Source organism: Mobula hypostoma, chromosome 6, assembly GCF_963921235.1.
Source record: "Mobula hypostoma chromosome 6, sMobHyp1.1, whole genome shotgun sequence".
In the NCBI taxonomy this organism is placed as follows: domain Eukaryota; kingdom Metazoa; phylum Chordata; class Chondrichthyes; order Myliobatiformes; family Myliobatidae; genus Mobula; species Mobula hypostoma.
Window position 1 is genome coordinate 178,052,291 of NC_086102.1, and position 25,955 is coordinate 178,078,245.

The window sequence follows — 25,955 nt, forward strand, 5'->3', positions numbered from 1 at the left end:
ATCTTCAAGGGATATTTTTATATAAATCCTATTACAAAACCATTCATTTTGGAAGAGTTCACATGACCTATAAGTTATTATGTTGCATAAAAAATGGCTGAAATGCCAGTTAAAATTCAACCTGAAATGTAAAAATACATTACCATTAAATAAGGAAAGAAGAAATCTATCAGTGTCATCCAATTTTGACTTTGGTACATCTTCCTCTTCTGTGTTTTTTTTCCTTCTTTCGCCTTTATAGAAGTCCATGAGGTAATTATACGCATCAATCATCCGAATGGTATCATTAATCATCAAAGCATCATTGTATTTTCTTAAATGCTCTGCACAGACTCGTAGCTTACGATCCTCTGTCTTTGCTCCTGAGGGTGTCAATTAATAGCACAAAGAATTCTGCATTATAAATCAATTTACAGTGCAACTTAGTCAAACACTTCTTAAACGGTAGCCGTCCATGAGACCATATAGGAGCAGAATTAGGCCATTTGGCCCATCGAGGCTGGTTCACCATTTCATCATGGCTGATCTATTTCCCTCTCAACCCCATTCTCCTGTAAGACCTTAGTCCCACAATTATAAACGTACACTTACATTCACACTGCATACTATTCCAAATAGTATTTGAAAACTCTGTCAACCACGAAGTCATTCAATATGTCCTCAATTTTTCAAAGTGAAGCTAAGTTTTGTTTTGAATGAGTAGCTCAGTTCACCTGCTGTGCAGGACAGTCCATCATCTGGGGATCAAGTGTTAGTTAGACAGGGGTCCAAGAATGCCATAAGTTCATATACTGAACAATATAGGCTGCTTTCTGATTTGCCATCTGCCATTTGTGAATACCAACTAGATTAGCCATCTGCTTCAGGGGGAGCCTGCATGCAATTTCCCAGCTTAGGCTCTGATGATAACTAGGATTCCATTTTTAAATTCCAAAGTCAAACAACTGAGCACAGAGCCCTTCCTTTGGCATCAGGTACTGAATGGTGAAAGCACTAACTTATCAAAAGAAAAAGGTATTACTTCATAATTTATCTTAGGAGGCCACAGGGGGCTGGTACAGGTGAAAGATAAACTTGGTTTGCTGCTTTACCATGTGGGATATTACCCTCTTAAAATCAATGAGGATTAGTTTCCCTGTTTGGCTCCTGCAACTGAATGACTGCACGTCTTGGGTGACAAAGTGGTTATGATTGACTGTGGGTGCATTTCACACATTGCTTATCTTAAGTTAAAATAATTTGTCACATTAATCAAAATACTCCTTGATCTTTCCTCAATTCCCTGAAACTCTTTCCTTTTCAAATATTTAACCACTTCCCTATTGATGACTATTGTTGAACTTGCATCCAATATCCTACGAGACAATTTCTTGATTGCTTGCAGCGCATATCGATATAATTTCCTGAGCTATTTCTTTTGAACTTTCAGCGCTAAAACATGCCGTCTTTCATTAAATAAAGTCAGTCCTTAAAACAAATCCAGCTGGAAATTAAGAACAGATAATGCAGGGAAAAAAATATCTTTGCTCTGCAGTTCAGCTGCCAAAGGTTCGAGTATTTGACTTTCTTTCTCCCTCCTCAAGAAAGAACCGACCTGTTGAGTGTCTCTGGCAATTTCTCTTTTATTTCTGCTATTTTCAAAGTTCAACAATTCAAAGTAAAATTTATTATCAGAGTACATACATGTCACCACATACAACCCTGAGATTCATTTTCCTGCAGGCATACTTAGCAAATCCATTGAACACTAACTGTAAGCAAGATCAATGAACAAAACTGTGTAAATGCAAATATATACATAAATATCAATAAATAACAAGAGCATGAAATAACAAGGTAAAGAGTCCTTGAAGTGAGACCATCAGTTGTGGGAACACCAGAAATAGAATGAGTGTAGTTATCCCCTTTTGTTCAAGGGCCTGATGGTTGAGGGTTGATGGTTGATTGGATTAAGGCAGAACCAAATGTTGCTAGCCTAACGCCTTATTCAGGTCATCTAGATCCTGGGGAAGAGTCATGGGAAGAGTTTGAAACTTGCTGGTTAAATATACAAAGAAAGTAAAGGTTCTTTTAGGTTCGGGATTCCTAATGGACGGCAACATACAAGTAGAACAAGCTATATGACATATAAAAGGCCTATTTCAGCATGAATAGAATAACAAAGCAAAGGTATCTTTATTATTTTTTATTAGATTTCTCAAAGTTTACCTGTATGTATTTAATTTTATACAGCAATCTTAAAATGCATACTCAACTTTTTTTTATGCCATGGAGCCTACCATTAACGAAGGGGTCCATGCACCCCAGGTTGGGAACCCCGATCTAAAGCAAAATCACATCATACAAACCCAACTACAGTGGTTAAAAATGAAGTAAATAACCCGTTGGGGCACCCTTTGAGAGAAGGGTAGTGCAGTCTGATGTGGCCAGAATGAACATTAAATTTTCCTGCATGCTATTGGTATCGCTTTGCTTTGGAAATGAAGTAGAGAACCTCAGTTTATTTAAGAAGAACGATGCGTAGCAAAGCAAATATAGCTGCTCCTCATTTAACGAAGGACACTTTTGATGGCATTATTTCTGGTTTATCTGCCACCCTTGTGCCTCTCGTTGTCATTCTGGAGACATGCAACCCTTTCATCCCCCATCTCTTCATCCCTTCTGCTGTTTGTTGTTTGTCTCTGATCCTGGAGACCTGCATGCCTCTCCTCCTCTGTCTCTTCTTCTCTCATCTTTTTTTGTCCTGACTCTTTGATCCTGGAGTTGTGCGGCCCTGGTCTTATCTGATTCTTGTTTTCTCACTCTCTTTGCTGCTTCCCGACGATATTTAGCATCATCTCTTGACCATAATGCCCCCCTTCCCTTTCCACGTGGGATAATTAGGCTGACCATTTTTTTTACCCTAATGCTGGATAGAAGATATGAAGCAGTAACACCAAAGGATGCTGATTATTCTTGATGATGTGGTTGGCACTCTCCTAAATGGACGTGATATAATCACTGCTGTCTTTTGACTGCAGCAAAGGATTTTATGGGTGTCTCAAAGTACGTCATTACAATAAGATTTAATTATCTCTTATTGATGGGTGGCAGTTAGATCTGTCCCAATCTTGCATATGCTGATGGTGATCAGCAGAATGTGACCCCGCGAAATAGAGCTGCCCTGCCCTTTTGCTCCGGTAGGTGTCGTCGTTGAGGCTAGCCGTGCGCATGCGTTGGGCTGTCGCGTCCCAATTTTCATGATGGCCGATTGGGTCTCAGGTTAAAAGGGAGCCTGTTTATTTTGGCGAATGAGCAATTTTATACGAATATATTACCCTGAACTTTGCCTGCATTCTGTAAGTGAGCGCATTTTAATTCAATTTAGCCGAAAAAAGTGCCGCTGTAATGCACCGTTTGCGCTAACTAGAGGTCACAAACAGACAAACAGACAGACAGAGCATGAGGGTTTTAGTAGTATATAGATATGTCAAGTAAGGAATTCAAAGGAAAACAAATAAAGGATGGCCAACTGATTTAAAAAAATCCACATACAGACCCAGGCCAGTTAAGAATGGACTGGAGTCACATATAGACCCTGACTGAGTAAGAACAGACTGGAGTCACATATAGACCCGGACCGGGTAAGGACGGACTGGAGTCACATATAGACCCGGACCGGGTAAGGACAGACTGGAGTCACATGTAGACCTGGACCGGGTAAGGACGGACTGGAGTCACATATCGACCCGGACTGGAGTCACATATAGACCCGGACCGGGTAAGGACGGACTGGAGTCACATATAGACCCGGACTGGAGTCACATATAGACCCGGACCGGGTAAGGACGGACTGGAGTCACATATAGACCCAGGCTGGGTAAGGATGGACTGGAGTCACATATAGACCCGGACTGGAGTCACATATAGACTCGGACCGGGTAAGGACGGACTGGAGTCACATACGGACCCAGAAACACGGCACAAGTGATTATACTGATGAAATGTCTTACAAACACAAACTGTATATCATCTAACCTGTTTTCTCCTTTTGAACAATCCACTGCTCGTAAGACTGGGTGCCAAAATCTGAATCAGCGCTTCGTTTCAGAAAGTTGTGGATTTGCGTCATCATGTCTTTGATCTGGCAGCCAAAAGGATCCTTAAGATACACAAATGTCACATTAGTTGCAACTTCTTGATAAATTCTCCATAATTTGTAGTGCCTGTTGAGTGTGACACTTGAAATATTGGTCATGCATTTGCACTGCCAGTGCGATTTTTTGCCTTCACACAAATCAGGCCTTACAAGAACAGCACTGAAATATGTTATGCGAGATAGTTCTATATATGCTATTGTCCTCCCAGACAATACAAAGTATGACAGATGTTGAAAGTATTGTTTGACATAAAAAGGCGAACGGTATGCTGGCATTTATCAGACGAAAAGCTGGAGTAAGGGAAAAGGTCTGATTGTTGTTCCAGGGCTGTATCTTTCTCAGTGTTGCTACTGTAAATATTATCGTGTAAATGGAAAATGGATATTAAAAGCAAACAAGCTAGCATCAGGAAGGAACTTCCTAACCTTTTCAATGCCAAATTGGACTTGGATATTAAATCTTGGATTACATCTCTACGGAAGATATCCTTGTTAGGGGTGTGCCTGAATATTTATTTATTTACCAATACAGCGCAGAACAGGCCCTTTACACCCAACGAGCTGCACTGCTGAACAACCCATCTTTTTAACCCTAGCCTAATCATAGGGCAATTTACAATGACCAGTTAACCCATGAACCGGTACGTCTTTGAATTCTGGGAGGAAGCTGAAGCACCCGGATGAAACCCATGCGTTCACGGGGAGAACGTCCAGAATTGAACTCTGAACTCCGGAATGCCCCATGTGTAATAGGTTTGCGCTAACCACTACTTACTGTGGTGCCCTTAGAAGTTAATGTAGAATATAAACTATCAAGCAAAAGGTGTCACAATTGGGAAAGACTGTCTGGGCAGGCAAGTGAAATTTGCAGCTACATTTTAGGTCAAGTTCAAAACCAAACAATTCTGCCACATCTTAAGAGAAAGGGTTGTAACTAATGTTGATTACAAAAGCACCTCTATGTTTTTAGCAATAATTCCAGAAGTACCTCTGCTCGTCCTTCGGCAACCTCTACTTTTTTCACTGGATCTTTCACCTGGTCCTTCAGTTGCTCCTGATGAGCTCTTACGGTCATTATTTTACAAGCATCGAGATTTGCACAAATCTACATAACCAAAAAGGAGCAAGAGTGTGTCAGTTAGATTCAGATAAGTTGATTTATTGTTTGATAATTAATCCCTTCCATTTTGAAACAGTAGCTCCTGAGCAGTGACTTTATGCCTCTCCCTGAAATCTAAACCTGAGCCAGGATTTCACTACCTCTTCAAAGTAAATTTATTATCAAAGTACATATATGTCACCATATACAACCCTGAGATTCATTTTCTTGTGGGCATACTCAATAAATCCGATAAACCTATTGGAATCAATGGAAGACCGCACCGACTTGGGCGTTCAACCGAAAGAAAACAAACTGTGCAAATACAAAAAGAAAGCAATAATAATTATAAATTTAGAAGCAACAAATAAAGAACATGAGATGAGGAGTCCTTGAAAGTGAGTCCATAGGTTGTGAAACATTTCACTGATGGGTGAGTGAAGTTATCCCCTTTGGTTCAGGAGCCTGATGGTTGAGGGATAATAAGTGATCCTGAACCTGGTGATACATTCAATATCCTTCCACGTGTGCATTTGTTTGCCTTGTGGGGTACCTTCGCAAATGCATTGCCTCAAACTTTTCCAGTTGCAATATTTGGCCCAACTGAACAAACCATCTCTACCTTATTTCAACCTAAAGCTTTCTGCTTCAGTTACAACCATATGCCCACACCTGATAAATTCTTTATCATGCTTATTTATAATTAAGTGCATGACTTCTTCAGACAACATCTGTCCTTAACAAAGTCATGTTGGCTGTCACTGATTTATAGAGGAACCCCGTCTGAACAACAGTCTGTTCCAGCCTACACAAAGTAGCTGTGCTCTATCCATGCTCAATCATAGAGAGCACTCTTATTAGTTGGTATCCTACTTCAAGAAAAGTTATACAATCTGTATCTTTAACTGGTTACAGGGAGCAGCACCTTACTCTGTAACCCTCAGGAAAGAAATAAACTGCAATAATTAAGAAATGTAAGTAAAGGAAACACTTGTAGAAAATTAAGAGGTTAAGTATCTGCATTCTTACTCACATGAATGTGGGAGACATGATCAATAAATCTGTAACTGACATAAAAGATGCTGGAATTGTTGATGGTGAAGAAGGTGATCTTAGGCTGTGGAGAGAGGTTGTTTTTGTTCAAATTCAAGTTTAGTGATTATTCAACCATACTCCTCCTTCCCAGGGAGCTGCAACAGGTGACCCCACGGAATGAGGGCCTGGTCCATGCAACAACCAAGGCCATGCAGCTCCCCTGCTGCTGGTCTGTCCAACAAATCAGTAAACCAGACTTGTAGTATTCCACATTCCTCATGTCCAACAGGCGATTACAAGAAAAACAACCAAGGAAATCATTTTCACCGTTTGTTCGACAGTTCACTGCCTCCAATGCCTTCCTGTAGCAGGTGGCAACGTGGTCCAGCTCCACCACTATCACACAACTCACCAGTGAGGTAGACCTGCAGTTCTTAATATTTAGTGAAAACTACAAAAGGGGATAAGTACACTCATTCTATTTTTGGTGTTTCCACAACCAATGGTCCCTCTTTAAGGATTCTTTATCTTGTTATTTCATACTGAATTGAATTGACTTTATTTCTTACATCCTTCACATACATGAGGAGTAAAAATCTTTGTTACGTCTCCATCTAAATGTGCCATGTGCAGTCATAGTAATTTATAATAAATAGAACAGTCAATGGAATATAGAGTACACTCAAATCAGCGTGAGTTAATCAGTCTGGCCTGGTGGAAGAAGCTGTCCTGGAGCCTGTTGGTCCTGGCTTTTATGCTGCGGTACCGCTTCCCAGATGGTAGCACCCGGAATACATTCTGGTTGGGATGACTCGGGTCCTCAATGAACCTATGGGCCCTTTTTACACACCTGCCCTTGCAAATGTCCTGAATCATGGAAAGTTCACAACTACAGATGTGCTGGGCTGTCCGCACCACTCTCTGCAGAGTCCTGTGATTAAGGGAGGTGCAGTTCCATACCAGGCAGTGATGCAGCCAGTCAGGATGCTCTCAATTGTGCCCCTATAGAAACTTCTTAGGATTTGGGGGCCCATACGAAACTTCCTCAACGTCTCAGATAAAAGAGGCGCTCTTCTGCCTTTTTCACCACTCAGACTGTGTGCACAGACCACGTGAGGTTCTTGGTGATGTGGATGCTGAGGAACTTGAAGCTGTTTACCCTCTCAACCCCAGATCCATTAATGTCAATAGGGGTTAACCCATCTCCATTCCTCCTGTAATCCATAACCAGCTCCTTTGTTTTTGTGACATTGAGGGAGAGGTTGTTTTCTTGACACCACTGTGTCAGAGAGACATCTTCTTCCCTGTAGGCCACCTCGTTATTGTTTGAGATAAGGCCAATCAATGTAGTGTCACCAGCAAATTTAATCAGTGGATTAGAGCTGTGGGTGGTGATACAGTCATGGGTATACAGGGAGTAAAGGACGGGACTTAGTACACAGCCCTGAGGAGCTCCTGTATTTAGAGTCAGAGGATTGGAGGTGAGGGAGCCCACGCTTACAACCAGCCAGCAATCTGACAGGAATTCCAGGATCCAGTTGCACAAGGCAGGGACAAGGCCGAGGTCTCTGAGCTTCTTGTCGAGCCTGGATGAAACTATGGTGTTGGATGCTGAACTGTAGTCCAAGAACAGCATTCTCATATAAGCATCTTTCTTCTCCAAGTGTGTAAGGACAGTGTGTAGAGCCGTGGCTATTGCATCATCTGTCTATCAGTTGTGTCGGTAGACGAATTGTAGGGGGTCCAGTTTGGGTGGTAGTAAGCTGCAGATGTAATCCTTGACCAGCCTCTCAAAGTATTTGCTTATCATTAAGGTGAGTGCGACAGGACACCAATCATTCAGACGTGTTTCCTTGGTCTTTTTTGGTACAGGGACAATGGTGGATAATTTGAAGCAGGAGGGCACTTTGCACTGGGAGAGGGAGAGATTAAAAATGTCAGTAAACACACCTGCCAGTTGTGCTGTGCACATCCTGAGTACTCGCCCTGGGATGCCGTCCGGTCCCACAGCCTTACACTCGTTGGAAACATCTGCGTACCTCAGCCTCAGAGATGACCAGGTTGCAGGTTGTAGCGGTGGCTTTCCTCAGAGGCTCAGAGTTAGCGACATTGAACAGAGCGTAAAAGCGATTGAGCTCATCTGTGACAGAGCCAGGATGTTGGCAGCACCACGTTTGGCTTTGAAGTCTGCGACGGTATGCAGCCCTCGCCACAAGTCATGTGTGCTATTTGTTGTGAATCTTGACTCAATCTTCTCCCTATATTGTTGCTTTGCAGCCTTGATAGCTTTGCGCAGATCATAGCTGCTTTTCTTGCGCTCTAGTTGATCGCCAGTGATGTAAGCTCGTGTTGCGCTGTAAGTGCAGCTCGCCCTGAACTACTGACCCAGGGTTTCTGGTTCAGGAAGACCCTGACCGACTTCTGGGGGACAACATTGTCGATGTATTTCTGGATGAAGCACGTGACTCCATCGTGAACTTGGAGACCTCCTCATCACAGAGGATATTCCAGTCAATGTCATTGAAGCAGTCCTGCAGCATGGAGGCCGATTGGTTAGACCAACAGTGGACGGTTTTAACTATGGCCGCCTCTTGTTTCAGCTTCTGCCTGTACGTTGGCAAAAGCAGAATCGAAGAGTGATCTGATTTTCCGAAAGCTGGGCGAAGGAGAGCTTTGTAAGCGTTGCGAAAGGGAATGTAACAGTGATCAAGTGTTATCTCCGCAAGTGCTCACCTAGATGTGCTGACAAAACTTTAAGGAGACTTTCGTCAGCGATGCTTGACTAAAGTCACTGGCGACAATGAAGGCAGCCTCCGGGTGTGCAGTCTCCAGCGTGCTGATGGTCTCGTACAGTTCCTTGAGAGCGAGGTCAGTATCAGCCTGCAGCGGAATGTATGCCGCTGTGATGATAACAGCCGTGAACTCCGTAGGCAGCCAGTAGGGTCTGCACAGCAGCACCAGGTATTCTAGGTCTGGGGAATAAACGGATTTGAGTGCATGCACGTTCTGGGGGTCGCACCGAGCATTGTTGACCATGAAGCATACCCGTCCTCCTTTACTCTTCCCAGAGGCTTTTCAACCTGTCTGCCTGGAACAGGGAGGACCCAGAGGGCTTGATGGCATGATCCGGTATCTCCTCCATCAGCCAGGTCTCCACGAAGCACAAAACGTTGCATTCCTTTGTTTCCTGCTGATAGGAGAATCTGACTCTCAGTTCACAAAGCTTGCTATCCAGGGACTGAACATTAACCAGGAGTATGCTCGGGAGTGGCGGCCGATTTGCATGCTGTCTCAGCCTCACCAGGACGCTGGCCCTTCTCCCTCACCTCTGGAGCTTCTTCCGAGGTACTGGCGGTGTAAGGGATGAGTCTCCCATGGATCGCGCAAGCAGGGGACCCCAATGTAGGAAAGGCGGCACATAGTTTATTGCTATTTATTATTATTTGATTCATATAATGATAATGATTATTATGAGTCTTATAATTATTATTATTGATGCCCTTGCCCTTCCCTTGGACAACATCAGTGTCGTGGAGAGGGGAGACTTGCTGCATGGGCAACTGAGGTTTATAAAATTAGGGGAGGTATAGAGAGGGTATGCTGTGTCCAGGGAGGGGTAACACCTCTGGTGAAGGAGCTCGTCAAGTCCATTCTGGGGCAGCTCACTCACCTTTGACCCCCACTGGACACTCAGCTCTCATCTGTGGCTCAAAGTCACTGTTTCTATGTGACAGCGGCTACACCCCAGTACACCGCTTTGACAGGCAGGCTAAAACAGGTAAGGGGAGCCAGTGGCCTCATAGGTCATGAGATAAGGACATGCCTGTCTTAGCATGCAAAGTCAGCTCCCGCATACTGGGTAGCTGAGATCCAACAGCTAGAAAGGCAGTACTGCAACGTCTCCTGGAAAGCGGAGGGCACGAGAAGGCACAGATGCCACGGTCATCCACTGCAACCAGGGAAGACGCCAGTTTGTGACGCTTGTTTGTTCCAGGGGTCAAGAGAGTGGAACTGCCACGCTGCAATGGTTTTTCCACTTTAAAAACTCACCCGTACAGGTTTCCTGTCATTATTGGATATGATGGCCAGCCACCAGATAAGGCAGACTTCTCTCATGTCAGAGGTAGATAAAAACTAGCGGAGATAAAGGAAGGACAAGGGGAAGCGATTTAGAGGGGATAGGAAGGAGACCTTCTTCATCCAGAGAGTGGCAAGTATATGGAACGCAATGCTTGAGAGAGTGCTTGAAGCTGGGTCATGGAGAGCTATTGAAAAGTATCCAGATGAACACGTAAATTGCTTGGGCATATAAGATTCTGAACCAAGTGCTGGAAGATAGCATTAATATGAGTTCCCACTGAGCAGCATGGACAATTTGGGCTGAATGGCCCTTTACTACACTGTATGGTTCTACGAGAACAAATGCAGATTCGTACCTGTAAAATATGTGATTCTGCTCGTTGTCTCTTCTTCGCACCGCCCACGCCTGGTGACGCTGTTAGTCCAAGAATCTGTGGAAGTGGCTTCGCTACAGGTTCTTTCTTGTTGTTCAACTTTTGCTCAATGTATCTTGTCATTATGCTCTTGTACACTCCTTCCTTCTGAGTGTGATGGCATTCATCAATTATTATCAGTGAGAAATCTGTTAGGAAGAAAGAACTCATGTTATTTTTAACCATAAGGCTTTTTGTGGGCAGTAGGAAATCAAATGTTGTCCTCACAGCCAGGAGATTTAGATTCCACATCTCACTGAATTCATCACATTTTCTGTCAGTACTATATTACACAGGATTATAACTTAACCTGGGGCCCATGGACCCTTCGGTTAATGGAAGGGTCCATGGCATAAAAAAGTTTGGGAACCCTTGACTTAAAGATGGTGGAAAAGTAATTTATCTTCAGGATTCTTAATTTGTTTTAAAGAAAAAAATATTATTGGCATTACATTTTTAATGTTATAGATAATAGATAAATAAATTAATGAATGAAGGAATAAATGAACAAACAAAAGAAACAATGTGAACGGATGATTTGTCTCCCAGCTTTCTGTGAGGTGTTCCTCTTTGTAAATTCCTGCAGTATTTAAAGTATACAATAGTAATTCATCAACTACAAGCTGCTTCACATAACTTGGGAGCATGAGTGAAACCTTCATACTGTCAGCCCTTTCTATCCACTTTACTATGGAAAAGCAGAAATCATTTTCAACTGTCACCCACTTGTTTTCATCTGAAAAATGTACAGCCTACATTAGAAAGAATGTAGATCACAAGAAACAGGACGAGGAGGAGGAGAGATGGCTCCTTGTGCCTGCTCTGCCTTTCAATAAGCCCAATTGTGGTCTCAATAGCACTTTGAAGTGAGGGTGATATCTGGTATGGAGACAAGTTTACACCGCAAGATGCTCTATTCATTCATTTTAGCAAACAGAAAATCCAACAGATTTGTTCATCTCCATGAGTCAGATCCTGAAGCTCTGCCTAGGAAAACAAGTTTAAAATACCCACCCTGACTGACACACTGTTTGCTAATATATGAAAGTGTAATGACAAGAGAAGAAGAATAAGCAGAATCCCAACTGTGGAAACCAGGGTCTATTATCAGTCACTGAAATGTCATGATAAATGTCACTGAGGTTGGGTGGGACTATCACCAGAGGCTGTGGGTTAAGAGTGAAAGGTGAGAAGTTTAAGCGGAACATGAGGGGAAACTTCTTCATTCAGAGGGCTGTATGTGAAACAAACTGCCAGCACAAGAGATGCATGCGAGCTCCATTTCAATGTTTGAGAGACTTTGGATAGGTACATCGATGCGGGGTACGGAGGGCTACAGTCCCAGTACAGATTGATGGGAGTAGACAGTTTAAATGGTTCAGCATGGTCTAGAAGGGCTGAAGGGCCTGTTTCTGTGCTGTACCTTTCTATGACTCTAAGTCATTATAACTTTCTTGCACACAGTGGAATTCTAACTGCAATATTGTCGTGACTAAATAATCTAATTTTGATGGCTGTGATTAAGAGACAGTTTTTGGCAAGAGACAACAGGGATATACCCTGCTTTTCAAATGGTGCCCTGAGAGTCCTGAAGCAGGGTCTCGGCCCAAAGCGTCAACTGTTTATTCATTTCCATGGACGCTGCCTGATCTGCTGAATTCCTCCAGCATTTTGTGTGTGCTTCCATGAGAATTTTTATGTCCACCTAAGACATTGGACAGAATCCATAAGAGGGCTTGGGTTAAGCACGAGCATGAGCCTTCTCTGTTTATTGTACTGAATCAGAACATTTGGATTCATGGAGCAGTATAATGGCAACCAATGAATGCATGCGTGTTCAGAACTAGTGAACAAAGGTAAAAGCTTTCCTTGTTGCAAGCTACACACTTTGAATTTAGTTTCAAGGGTTCTATAATTAGGCCAAGCCTCATGAAGCGGCCCAGTGGTGTAAATGTTGATACTGCTGCTTCACTGCTCCAGGGATCAGGGTGCTGTCTCTTTGGAGGTTTCAGGTTCACCCCATGGTTGCACATCTCCCCACTGCTTGCTCCCTTTTCCTCCCCATCTTCAAGACATAACGGTCAGAGTGGGAGATGAATGGCGAACTGAAGCAGCAGCATCCTGAAACTCAAGGCTCCTCTTGAGATTGAATGCCTTTAGTTTGGAAAATGATGAACCAATCTACATTTAGTCTCTCCAAAGCACAGGAAGTAACAACCTGAAAACCAAATGCCATTCACTGGATTGGAAGAAGTCTAATTGAATCACTGCTCCATTTGGGAGGACTGTTTAGGTCTTTGGATGATGACTTGAAAAGACAAGTGTGGTATTTCCTGCAGTTGTATGGGGAAATGCTTTTGGAAGGTGGTAGCTGGGAATGTAAGATTGAATCAGGAAGTCACTAAAGGAATGCTGAAATGGAAAATGAAGATGTACATATTGGTAAAATTTTGCTTCATCTGACAGCTTACGAAGGATGCTCTGATGAATGTGGAGGCTGATAGGATGAAAGGTGAATCCCAGCGAAACTCTAACGTGAGTGAGACAGAAGAGCCTGAAACAGATGAGACATGATCAAGTACTTAGTCAATAATGGCTTCATTTCTAATTTCATTATTAATTCTTTTCAATAATTTCAGATGTGGAAGTTTATCCATCAGTGCCAACATGACAGAGACAGAGGAACAAGAAGAATGGAATAGAGTCCTTAAGCAAGACAAGTTGTGAGGGAGTATAATCAACATAGCAGTGGGAATGTGCGGGCTTCTGTTGGGTGTCTGTAACTGGCTTATCCCTGAGAAAGGAGTTGGAAGGGAGGTCAGGTAAGGGTTAAGGCTACAACATATTCTTATTACCTAGATATTTGAATATCAGAAGATACAGAGTAGGAGCCAAGTTTCCATTTTGCTGTGTATTAAGATAAGATAAAACTTCATTTAATCCCAAGTGAAATTGTTGAATTATTGTACTGTATTATGTGTTGCACATTTATTATGGTAATTTGGCTCAGGGGTTGGGGCATGGTATAAGTGAGGGGCATAAGTATCACGCTTTTTCTTGGTTTAGTTACTTATTATTTATTGAGACACAGTGCAGAACAGACCCTTCAAGCCACACCACCCAGCAATCGATTTAACCCTGACCTAATCACAGGATAATTTACAATGACCAATTAACCTACCAACTGGTGCACCTTGGACTGTGGGAGGAAACTGGAGCACCTGAGGGAAGTCCATGCAGTCACGCGAAGAACGTACAAACTCCTTACAGACAGCAGCGGGAATTGAACCTGGGTTGCCTGTACTGTAAACCACTACACTTCTGTACAGCCCCAGTTAGTTAGCTGGTTTACTTTAGCTGAGAAGGGGGGGAGCCACAGGGAGATTTTTTTTGTAGACACAATATGTAGCCATTACTTGAAAGCAAACCAAAACCACTGAGAGATTGAGTATGGGAGTTGACATTGTATGATGTGTTTCCAATGTAACTAAATTCCAAGTTGAGAAAAGTACATTTGATCCTTTATTACAAAACTAGCAAACACAAATGATCTTATAGTGATAAAGAGCTAACAAAACTAAATCAGCAATAGAGCAAAATTAACGTAATTAAATGTATTTAGTGAAATAAGCCCTCCAATTAGAGTAACTATGCAGTTAGCAAAAAAATATCATTCCCCGGTTGCCTCTCTCAACTAGACTAAACTGACTAAGACAAAAAGAGAATACATAACTATACTCATTTGATCCTACCACATGACAAATTACCCATAATAAACGCATTAGACAAAATACAATGCAGACAGACAAAACAGATACATGGCTCCTACACACAGAATTCTATTTCATATATTTTGAAACTGTGATAACAGGATGCATCTTATTCACAACTAAAGAGAAGTTAATAGCAGAAAGATTGCTTACCAAGTGGCTGGGAGAGTGATTTTGCATTTAAACAGATGAAGCATTTTTATTCCAATGCCATAATCACTTAAGAAACATTTATCATGATAGCGACAAGATACTCTGCGCCAGTAACCAAAATAAGATCAGTCTACGTGCACAAGAAGTTATGGCCTTAAAGTCCAGAAATTGGAAGACGACTAGTATCCAACTTCCACTCAGAAAGAGAGAGGTGGAATGTTGATTGGAAACTGGCTCTGCAGTATTATGAGTCTCTCAAAACAAAAATCAGCTTCCGTATGGAGACAAGAAAAGGAGAGATGTGTATAGGAAAGAGAACAGAGTTTATTTTTTTTAATGCGTGTATAATCAAGATCAAATGTGCTTTAGGAGTTAAAATCAGTAATCAGACGGCTAACAACAATTTTACAAGTAACTTCACAAGACCATAAAAAAATCACAACCTATATTTTGCTTAGATAAATGATAAATTTCAAACCGAGACACTTTTCCAGCCCATTCTGTTGAACAGAAAAGAGACATCTGACTAAGGCTAACTGGCTGACTGCTCCAACTTTATGAGAAAGCAAAAGATTGAAGGAATATAAGAGAACAATGGGAGTACAAGAACTCTCTAACCAAACTGATCACTTGCTTGTGTCTGCTTACATGAATGTTGTTTGTAACTGTATAGGAACAAAATCACATTATATACTTTGAAATGGATCACCCGGAAACTTTGCTTTAGTTTTTTGTTGCATTTATGGAGTTCAAATCAACACTCTAACATAAAAACTGCTTACGGCAAAGAGGGTGCAGATGACACTGAACAATCCCACATAAACCAATGGGGGGAGCAGTCATTATGAGTTTCTGAGCTTCACAAGGAAGTTCCTTCAGTTATTATATCACTGAAAGAACTCTGTCAAGTAGATGGAAAGTTGGAAGCTGGCCGGAGTCACTTTGGGGCCTGCTGAAGGCTCAAACCTTTGTGGATAAGGTAATCCAGCCCAGTAGAGAACAAGTATATCCTCCAATGAGAAAATAGGTACAGTGGAGTAATATTGGTCTCCTCTTGCCTGCTCTGCCATTCATAAGACCATAGGTGGACTTTTACCAGATTGGAAAGGTCAGGTACAGGCTGAACCCAGGCCCGAGAGCCAGGAATGACCTGAGGTTTGGTCGATTTAAGCGTCAGGCCAGGTTGAAAATGTCAGGGTGTCGGGGCTGGAGGTGAGGGACAGGCTGGAGTTCAGCTGGCTGTTCCGTGAGGTCCACTCATCTCCGTGCCAAATTGAAGCTGTGGTCTGCAACTACTGGGCTCCGGCATTGGCTGAGACTGGCTTCATGACTGCTGGTAATGTGTTTGGCCACTGTTTCTTTTGGCTGTATCCATGGGTATTCATGTATGGTTGAAGGACAATTAAACTTGAACTTGAACTCATATGCAATTAAACCGTGGTTGAGGGGGGAATCAGGTGCATTGCTGATAGAGGGGACTACCACCGGAAGGTTGAAAATTGTGTACGGCTGAGTGGTGGTGGAGGGAATCAAGGCAAAAAAGCCAGGAATTAGTTGGGCTAAGTTCCATACCATGCAGAGGAGGTGGTGTGGAAAGAAGGGTTATTCATACCTGAGGTGTAGGATGGTGAGGGAAATAAAACTGGGTGGGGATGAGGAGGTGGGTTTTGGTATAGAATCACATTTAAATAACATTGGATAGTTATAAGTGAGACAGGATATAAAGGCCAGCAAATCTTACAGGTCCTAAGTACTTAGTAGACAAACCTAGAAGAGGCATACAATACATTGGCTGTGCATCATCTTGTGATATTTCACTTGTCTGGGCTCCACTCTGTCTTAGACTGTCAGACATGCAGAGTATTACACATGAGGGATAATGCAAGGACCATAGAATCACAGAAATCTACAGCACATTACAGGCCCTTCGGCCCACAATGTTGTGCTGACCATGTAACCTACTCTAGAGACTGCCGAGAAGGATCTGTGCCATTAACAATCAGTTCCAGATTTGCCTTTACAGGTTTTTCAAAAATCTGCTGCTCCACCTTCTGATATCTAGGCAACATTTATTCAAACCAGACTGGATTGAATTCTAACTCCCAGCTGCTTTGCAATTTGAGCTTGAGCCCCAAGGTTATGGGAGTAAATGGCCAGGAATGTGACCAATATCTTGAGTGGTATCAGTAATGGAACAACTGCAAAGAAATTATCATAAGAAAAGGTGAAAGGAAAGAAAATATTAAAAGCAACTGGAGTTAAAAAGATCTTGCAGACAAGGAGAATATTAAAATATTAAGAAGAATCCTATGAACACCTTAGTATTGCTCTAAGTTTAATCCTGGAACCTGGGGCAGCACAATAGTATAGTGGTTAGCTCAACGTTTTACAACACCAGCGACTTGGGTTCAATCTCCGTCGCTGTCTGTAAGGAGTTTCTACATTCTCCCCATGACCGTGTGCCTTTTTCTGGGTGTTCTGGCTTCTTCCCACACAGGTTAATTAGTCAATGTCAATTGCCCTGCGATTAGGCTAGGATTAAGTTATGGGATTGCTGGGCAGCGCAGCTGCTAGAGCCTATTCCACAAGATAGATAGATATATGTAGACAGATCAGATAAAATCTAGATGCAGCAAACACTGGAATTGATATAAAAAAAGACATTTTGCTGACAAATTCCTGCCAGAAACAATCCTCTCTCTTTGGCTGCACATGTTCAGATTATACATTTCAATTACATATTTTAGATTAAATTGTGCTTTGCAAGTTAGAAATAACTGTGAAGGTAATGACTACTGAAAAAAGACGTAAGCAATGGCTTTAATACTTAGCACATTAAAAATTGTAATAACGGCAAAAATCTACCTGTTATCTTGAGATCATTAGCATCACCATTACTGGGCTCGGCCAGATGATTCTCCAGAATCTGAGCAGTACAGATAATGATGTCATTTTCACGCACCACTTGAGGGAAGGAGATCTTCAGCTGGGTGTCACCGCTTATTTTGCTGACGCTGTACTTATCCTTTAGGAATGGATTGAACTCCTTACGGAAATGCTGGTCAACCAGGGGTACCTGAGATATATGTGAATGCAAGAGAAACAGTCATATGTAATTTCACCCAGATGAGTGAATTAGATTATAGACTTATATTTGTTTAATATTTTCTCCATATATAGAATAGTGATAGGTCATAAACACGGCCTGCAGTAATTGCACAGTTGTCAGAGGAACTTCATTTTTAAAAAATTTTATTCTTCATCTTTCATTGAACCTGTTATAGCTACTATTCTATAGATTTGCTGAGAACAGCTGCAGAAAAATGAATCTCAGGGCTGTATGTAGTGAGATATACGTACTCTGGTAGTAAAATTTACTTTGAACTTGAACTTTTTTTATATGTTATTTCCATGCCAAGTTTTCGTGAATATCTATTTATTTATTTAGTGATAAGGCACGGAATAGCCACGCCATCCAGCAACTCCAACTTAACCCTAACCCAATCACGGGACAATTGTAGAGTCCTGATGAAGGGTCTCGGCCCGAAACGTTGACTGTACCTCTTCCTATAGATGCTGCCTGGCCTGCTGCGTTCACCAGCAACTTTGATGTGTGTTGCTTGAAATTCCAGCATCTGCAGAATTCCTCGTGTTTGTGTTTGCTCTGCAGTCTCCTTTCCAATTAACCATGAAGAAATCTGCAAGGAATTGCTCAGCTTTTTAAACAGCAAACAGCAGGGGCAATAGGGAGAGCAAGTATTTTTGCTGCTAAAAGGCGAGGTCTCCATATGTAATTGCACGATGCTAGCAGGATTGTTCAGATCCTGTTTTTGCAGTACTAATGTCATATCGGAGATGATGTATCTTAATGGTGTCTGGTCTGCTGATCATGAAAATCAACACAAAATTTCCCTGTGGCACACCTCTTTTTTTAAAAAATCGCTTACATCTGTTATTTCAATTCATAATTCAAGTCAGAATAATTGACGCCAAGATTAAGGAAGGCATTTCTGTTGGTTCACAAGTCAATGACAAACAATTCAAAAACCTTCTAGTGGGACCCAAGAAAATCGCATGGAAGGAATTCAAGGATATTGTTGAAGAAGTTCTCAGCAACTACAGAGCACCAACCTACATGCAGCTGGTTGACAACATGCTTCAAGCATACAAAACATGAAGCACAATATGTCACTAAAGATTCATTTTCTGCATTCCCATTTAGACTTCATCTCTGCAAATCCTGATGCTGGCAGTGATGAGTATGGTGAAAGGTTTCACCAAGACATTGTAGTCATGGAGAAACGGTATCAGGGCAACTGGAATCCATCAATGCTGACTGATTATTGTTGGAAATGTAAGCGAGAAGCCTCAGATACTAAGTGAAAATCATCATGCAAACATTTTTAGTTTAGTTGAACTATTGCCAAGCGTCAACACTGCTATAAAATCATTCAATAAAGTTAATTTCTTGTTTCTCTAAATTCCTGTGAACAAGTAGTCTGAAATTATATTTGTGTTCAGCTTCAAGTGGTCTATCATAAACAAAAAAAAATATTCTGAGGAAGCTACACTTTTGGAAAAAATTGTTGTCCAGTGCAATTTGCATTCTACAAACATCATATACTTCAAAATGAGCAGAAGAGTTGGATTGCAGTAGGAAAGTATGCATCGGAATCCCTGACTGCAAGACTGGGCCCTCTAGAGGCTGTTCATTTGGTGTTGCATACTAATTTGGTTGCAATTTTAAGCTTGATGTAAAGAAGATTAAAATTGCAGCCAAATTACTACACAAAACCAAATGAACAGCCTTTAGAGGGGCCAGTCTTGCAGTCTGGGACTCTGACTACATCTGGTGGCTGGCTAAGAGTGTACATCTTTCTTTGAGCAGCAGCCAATCAGCAATCTGAAACGTGAGAAGACGTAGCTCACTCAGTGTTATGATATACTTGTACATGCACTCGTGAGCAGACGATTAAAGTTGGTGTGCATGCGCCGTTGTTTTTATCTGAAATATCTGTCTCGAAACATGGCGACAGCGGTGGGATACGAACCCACGCCCCTGAAGAGACTGGAGCTATCACCTTGCGGTCTACCAGTTGATCAAGTTCAGCTTTCAATTTCCTTCATTTGCTTTCGCTCACTTTGCGGTATGATGACACGCTCACCTTTGAAGATTAAGACTGTACTGGGCATTAACGATTCCCAAACCAAAAAACGTCTGTTACAAGAGAGAAAGCTATCGCTCAATGACTGTATTGACATCTGTAAAAGCACAGAAATGGCTGAATCACACCTACAAGCATTCAGTACAGCTGCAGACAGCAGGTCCGCTACTGTCCATGGGATTAAATCTTGCACTAACAAGAAAGGTTCAAAGCATCCTGGACAAAAGGCTAGTGCTAATGGTGGAGCCAGAGCAAAAGGCACCTTGAACAGCCACAGAAGCAAAGGGAACCCTTGCACGTACTGTGGCACGGAACATGCAAGAGACAAGCAACAATGCCCAGCACACGGACAGGTGTGCCAGGCGTGTGGCATTCGAAATCACTTTGCAAAGGTATGCAAGCAGAAGCCCGTGCACAGGGTGGAAGCACAAAGCGATGACCAACCCGACAGTGACAGCCGCACCGAGTTTATCGACAATGTCATACTGGTGGTCAGCAGTCTGAAGAGAAAGGATGACGTATTCGCACAGACGCTCATCAATGGAAAGCCAATAGACTTCCAAGTCCACAGCGGGGCAAGCGTTAACATTTTACCCCGCAAATACTTGGAGGGAGTAGACCACACACTAAGACAATGCACAAAAGAACTGATGGTGTGGAATAAGACCACCATGGATGCAGAAGGGATGTGCAGAGTGAAATTGCGTAACCCCATGACGAATCGCAAATATTCTGTCGAATTTGTCGTGGTCACTGATGACTTTACACCATTGCTGGGAAGCAGGGCCAGCCAGCAAATGAAGCTGGTTATGGTCAACGATGACAACTTTCGCAGGGTGCATGCATCTACACTTAAAGAAAAACAATGCACACCAGAAGAACGCCATGCAGAGGTGTTCGATGATATGCTCGGGGAGCTTCCGGGTGCAGCCCACCTGCAGATTGATGAGGAAGTTCAACCCACAGTGTTACCCCACGATGTCTACCTCAAGCTATGAAGCCGAAAGTGAAAGCTGAGCTTGATCAACTGGTGACCGCAAGGTGATAGCTCCAGTCTCTTCAGGGGCGGGAGTTCGTATCCCACCACTGCCACCATGTTTCGAGACAGATATTTCAGATAAAAACAACGGCGCATGCGCACCAACTTTAATCGTCTGCTGACGAGTGCATGTACAAGTATATTATAACACTCAGGTTCGCCGATTGAGTAAATAAGGCATCGATCCGCGGTGGTTTGGTGTTTGAGCAGCAGCCAATCAGCGATCAAAAGTGTGAGAAGACATGGCTCACTCATTGAGTACACAAGTCTCTGATCTGCATTAGTTGGGTGTATTGGGCAGCAGCCAATCAGCGATCAAAAGAGTGAGAAGGTATGGCTCATTCAAGTTCGCCCAATGAGTACATAGCCATCGATTTGTGGTGTTTGCTGCTTTCAGCACTGACCAGTGATCGGGATTGATTGGCAAGAACAAATTAAAACAAGGCAGGGGCAAGCGGAATGGCTATTGCTGAAGTAGACAGTATTAGAGTGGTTACTTATGGTTTTAGCTCTTCGTGGCTTCAATGAGGAGAGGCTTGTGAGAGAGAAGGTGAAAAAGCTGCAGGGTAAGTTCCTTTCCCCCTAGTTGATTAACTGTTTTCCTTCTTTACAGTTAGAACAGTAGGGATGCCAGGCAGGATAGTTGAATGCTCCTCTTATGGGATGTCGGAAGTCAGGCAGATTTCCAGTGTCCCTGATGACTTCACCTGCGAGAAGTGCATCCAGCTGCAGCTTCTAGCACTCCACATTATGGAGTTGGAACTGGAACTGGATGAATTCCGGATCACTCAGGAGGCTGAGGGTATGACAGATAGGACATACAGAGTCTATAGAAGTGAGGCGAATAGGGGTGGATAAATCCCCAGGACTTGACAAGGTGTTCCCTCAGACCCAGTGAGAGGAAAAGTGCAGAAATTGCAGTGGCTCTAGCAGAGATATTTAAATCAATGCTAGTGGCAGGTGAGGTACTGAAGGATTGGAGGATAGCAAATGTTTTCCCGCTGTTTAAGAAAGACTCTAAAAATAAACCAAGAAATTATAGACTGGTGAGCCTGACTTCAGTAATGGGAAAGTTATAGAAAGGCACTCTAACGGACCAGGTATTTCAGTATTTGGATAGATGAGAACGGCAGATACCTGGGAACACCACCACTGGGAAATACCCCTCCAAGTCACTCACCATCCTGACTTGGAAACATATCGCCATTCCTTCATTGTCACTGGGTCAAAATCATGGAATTCCCTCCCTAACAGCACTGTGGGTGTACCTACACATCAGGGACTGCAGCGGTTCAAGAAGGCAGCTCATCACCACCTTCTCGAGGGCAACTGGGGATGGGCAATAAATGCTGGCTTAACTGGCGATGCCCGCATCCTGTAAATGAATAAATTTTTTTAAAACATGGACTGATTAGGGATTGTCAGCATTGTACGCCATGTCTAATCAATCTTATAGAGTTTTTGAGGAGATATCAGGGAAGTTCATAAAGGCAAGGCAGTGGATGTTGTCTACATGGGATTTAGTAAGGCAATTGACAAGTTCCCGCATGCGAGGTTGGTCAAGAAGGTTCAGTTGCTTGCCATTCGAGATGAGATAGTAAATTGAATTAGACATTGGTTTTGTGGGAGAAGCCAGTGAGTGGTAGTAGATGGTTGTCTCTCTGAATGGAGGCCTGTGATTAGTGATGTCCCACAGAGATCAGTGCCGGGTCTGTTGTTGTTTGTCATCTGTGCTGACAATCTGGATAACGTGGTTAACTGGATCAGCAAATTTGTGGATGACACCATGATTTGGGGTGTAGTGGACAGCAAGGAACATTATCAGAGCTTGCAGTGGGTTCCGACCAGCTGGAAAAATGGGCTGAAAAATAGCAGATGGAATTTAATGCAGACAAGTGCAAAGTGTTGCACTTCAGTAGGACCAACCAAGGTAGGTCTTACATAGTGAATGGTAGGGCAATGAGGAATGTGTTAGGACAAAGAGATCCGGGTATATTTAAAAACGCAAACACGAGGAATTCTGCAGATGCTGGAAGTTCAAGCAACACACATCAATGTTGCTGGTGAACGCAGCAGGCCAGGCAGCATCTCTAGGAAGAGGTACAGTTGACGTTTCAGGCCGAGACCCTTCGTCAGGACTAACTGAAGGAAGAGATAGTAAGAGATTTGAAATTTGGACCTGAGTTATAAGGAAAGATAGAATAGTTTAGGACTTTATTCCTTGGAACGTAGAATATTGAGGAGAGATTTGATAGAGGTATATAAAATTATGAGGGATATTAATAGGGTAAATGCATGCAGGGTTTTTCCACTGAGGGTGGGTGTGTCTACAACTAGAAGTCATGAGTTAAGGGTGAAAGGTGAAAAGTTTCAGGGGAACCTAAGGGGAAACTTCTTCACCCAGAGGGTCATGTGAGCTTGATTTCCGTGTTTGAGAGAAGTTTGGGTAAGTATATAAGCATGGGAGGAGTTTGGAGGGCTACGGTCCAGGTGCTGGTCAGCAGAAGTTGGCAGTTTAAATGGTTTGGTACACAGTAGATTGGCCAAAGGGCCTATTTCTGTGTTGTACTTTTTTATGGCTCTATGACTGACATTTTTGATGTTTGTAAATGTGTTGTGATGTGTACACAGGCTTCTTTCCTGGTAAACAGCTTTCGTCCCACGAGATATGTTTTGTGTTCTCAGTTTCAGACTAGTGGTTCAGTATAACTACTGCGATTAGCTGAAGGTGGTGGCCTTACACCTCTCCTGCGTCGTAAATAAATTCCAGCAAGAGGCACAAAGAATTACCTTGTTAACAAGCACAATAACCTTCCCTGTTTTTCCCTGTAACTTCATATTGTCCAGATGATGCCTAGTAATGTAGACAGCCACTCTGGTCTTTCCACTTCCTGTGGGCAGGCAAATAATGATGTTTTTACCCTCCAAGGCTGGAGCTGCTACTTCCTGCTGATAGTCTCGGAGCTGGATCTCAGAAACTGGGGAATATCGGCCATCCTTTTTGTTTTCGTCATCTCCATCTAGAATGTGACATGAAAATTTACAGGATGTTATACAAAGGACAATATTGATATAGATCTGATTACAGTGTATAACAATCTATCCCAATCACTGAGGATTATTTTTTTAATATCAAACCATTATTTTTTCTCATCTATAAAACATGAAATGAATCATCAGGCTGGCATTTATTGGAATTGCCCTTGAGAAGACGGTGGTGATCTTCCTTCTTGATCTGCTGCAGTTTTGTGGATTCCTGTGACTCTGAGTGGAATGGGGTGCAGTAGTTCACATGTTCCTGCTATCTGACACAGTAGAGGAGGTTGGTTGGGAGCAGATGTGCAATTTGAAGATGGTACAGATGGTTACCACTGATATTACCTCAATAGTAGGAAAGGCACAACAGTGTCTATACTACCCAAGGTGCTTACGGAGAGATAATCTGCCTCAAAAATTGCCGGCCATCTTTTATCCATGTGTGATAGAGAGCGTACTGACATACAAATTGACAGTGTGGTACTCTAGCTGCAGCAAGACAGATCACAAAGCTCTCCAATGGGTAATTAGGATGGCTCAGCACATCACTGGGACTCAACTACTGGACCTGAAGACTCTCTACATCTCCCGATACCTATGGTGTGTTCCTAACATCTTTGAAGACCCATTCTATCCCGGACACTGTCTGTTCAATCTCCTGCCATCTGGTAGGAGATGCAGAAACATCTCAGCCAAGACAGCAAGACTGAAAAACAGCTTCTTCTCCAGGACTGTTGTGCAGCTGAATGATGCAGCACCCCAACTTGCCAATGGCCTTTGAGCATTATGGACTATCGAAGTCACTGTTGCATGTAAATACGGAAATTTCTTTTTTTAATTAAGTCATATCTGTTTTGCACGGACTGGAGTAGCACTGAAATCTCATTGTCTTGAGTGGCCAATAAAGTTCTGTTCTATTCTATTGTGTCACACTGGTAAAGGGAGTGGATGACTAGGATACAGACAAGGGCGCCATGTTGTTTTGCACTTGACAATTTCGGTCTTCTTGAGAAATCATGAGTGTCTGCTGCTTTGTTGAAAAATGTACTGGAATTACTGAGTTCAACAGTGCATAATGGAACTTGGAGTTGCCTGGCAGCTCACCACAGACAATATAAAGCCTGTCTCATTACTCTGCCGATTCAGAATGCTGCACACTTGCTAAAGATCACATTACTTTGAATCAGATTAATTTGAATTTTTTACAGCTGTCATTGCAATCATTATATTCCGTCCAGATCTCTCCTACTCATCAGGATTGCAGAGCAGTTGAGCAATGAGACTGACCCGTGACCTGACAGATCTCTCTCTGAAGCTTTGATACAAATGGAAAAAGATTAAGGGCAATTCCTTGAACATAATATAGTGAAACACTTAATTGTACACCATATCTGCATGTAGTTTCATCCTCATTAAAGGCCCTGTAATCTTCGATACAAATAGTATGGTATGAAACTACAAAGGCAGCAGAAAGTCTGGAGTTCCTTCTTTAAAGAGAATACCAAAGCTCTTTTTGAACTGATTCTTAAAAAGAATATTATGAAAATATTTTTTGACCACAACTTTCAAAATTGCAACCTGATGATATTGAGGCGATGCCTCAAAAAAGGTGCCTTCCATCATTAAGAACCCTCACCACCCAGGACATGCCCTCTTCTCATTGTTCCCATCAGGGAGGAGGTACAGGAGATACATCCATCATTAAGAACCCTCACCACCCAGGACATGCCCTCTTCTCATTGTTCCCATCAGGGAGGAGGTACAGGAGATACATCCATCATTACTGAACCCCATCACCCAGGACATGCCCTCTTCTCATTGTTCCCATCAGGGAGGAGGTACAGGAGATACATCCATCATTACTGAACCTCACCACCCAGGACATGCCCTCTTCTCATTGTTCCCATCAGGGAGGAGGTACAGGAGATACATCCATCATTAAGAACCCTCACCACCCAGGACATGCCCTCTTCTCATTGTTCCCATCAGGGAGGAGGTACAGGAGATACATCCATCATTACTGAACC

General features: G+C 42.6%; 1 protein-coding gene across 1 annotated transcript in view; it reads right to left on the minus strand.

Annotated features, from left to right (window-relative positions):
- Positions 1–25,955, minus strand: part of ifih1 (interferon induced with helicase C domain 1) — a 127,775-nt gene that overhangs the window by 15,059 nt on the left and 86,761 nt on the right. Inside the window, exons 5-10 of the mRNA XM_063052333.1 lie at positions 23,683–23,912; positions 17,554–17,764; positions 10,709–10,914; positions 5,127–5,243; positions 4,018–4,141; positions 144–362 (exon numbers count right to left, since the gene is read on the minus strand). Coding sequence (XP_062908403.1) covers positions 144–362; positions 4,018–4,141; positions 5,127–5,243; positions 10,709–10,914; positions 17,554–17,764; positions 23,683–23,912 — 1,107 coding nt within the window. The remainder of the gene's footprint in view (positions 1–143; positions 363–4,017; positions 4,142–5,126; positions 5,244–10,708; positions 10,915–17,553; positions 17,765–23,682; positions 23,913–25,955) is intronic.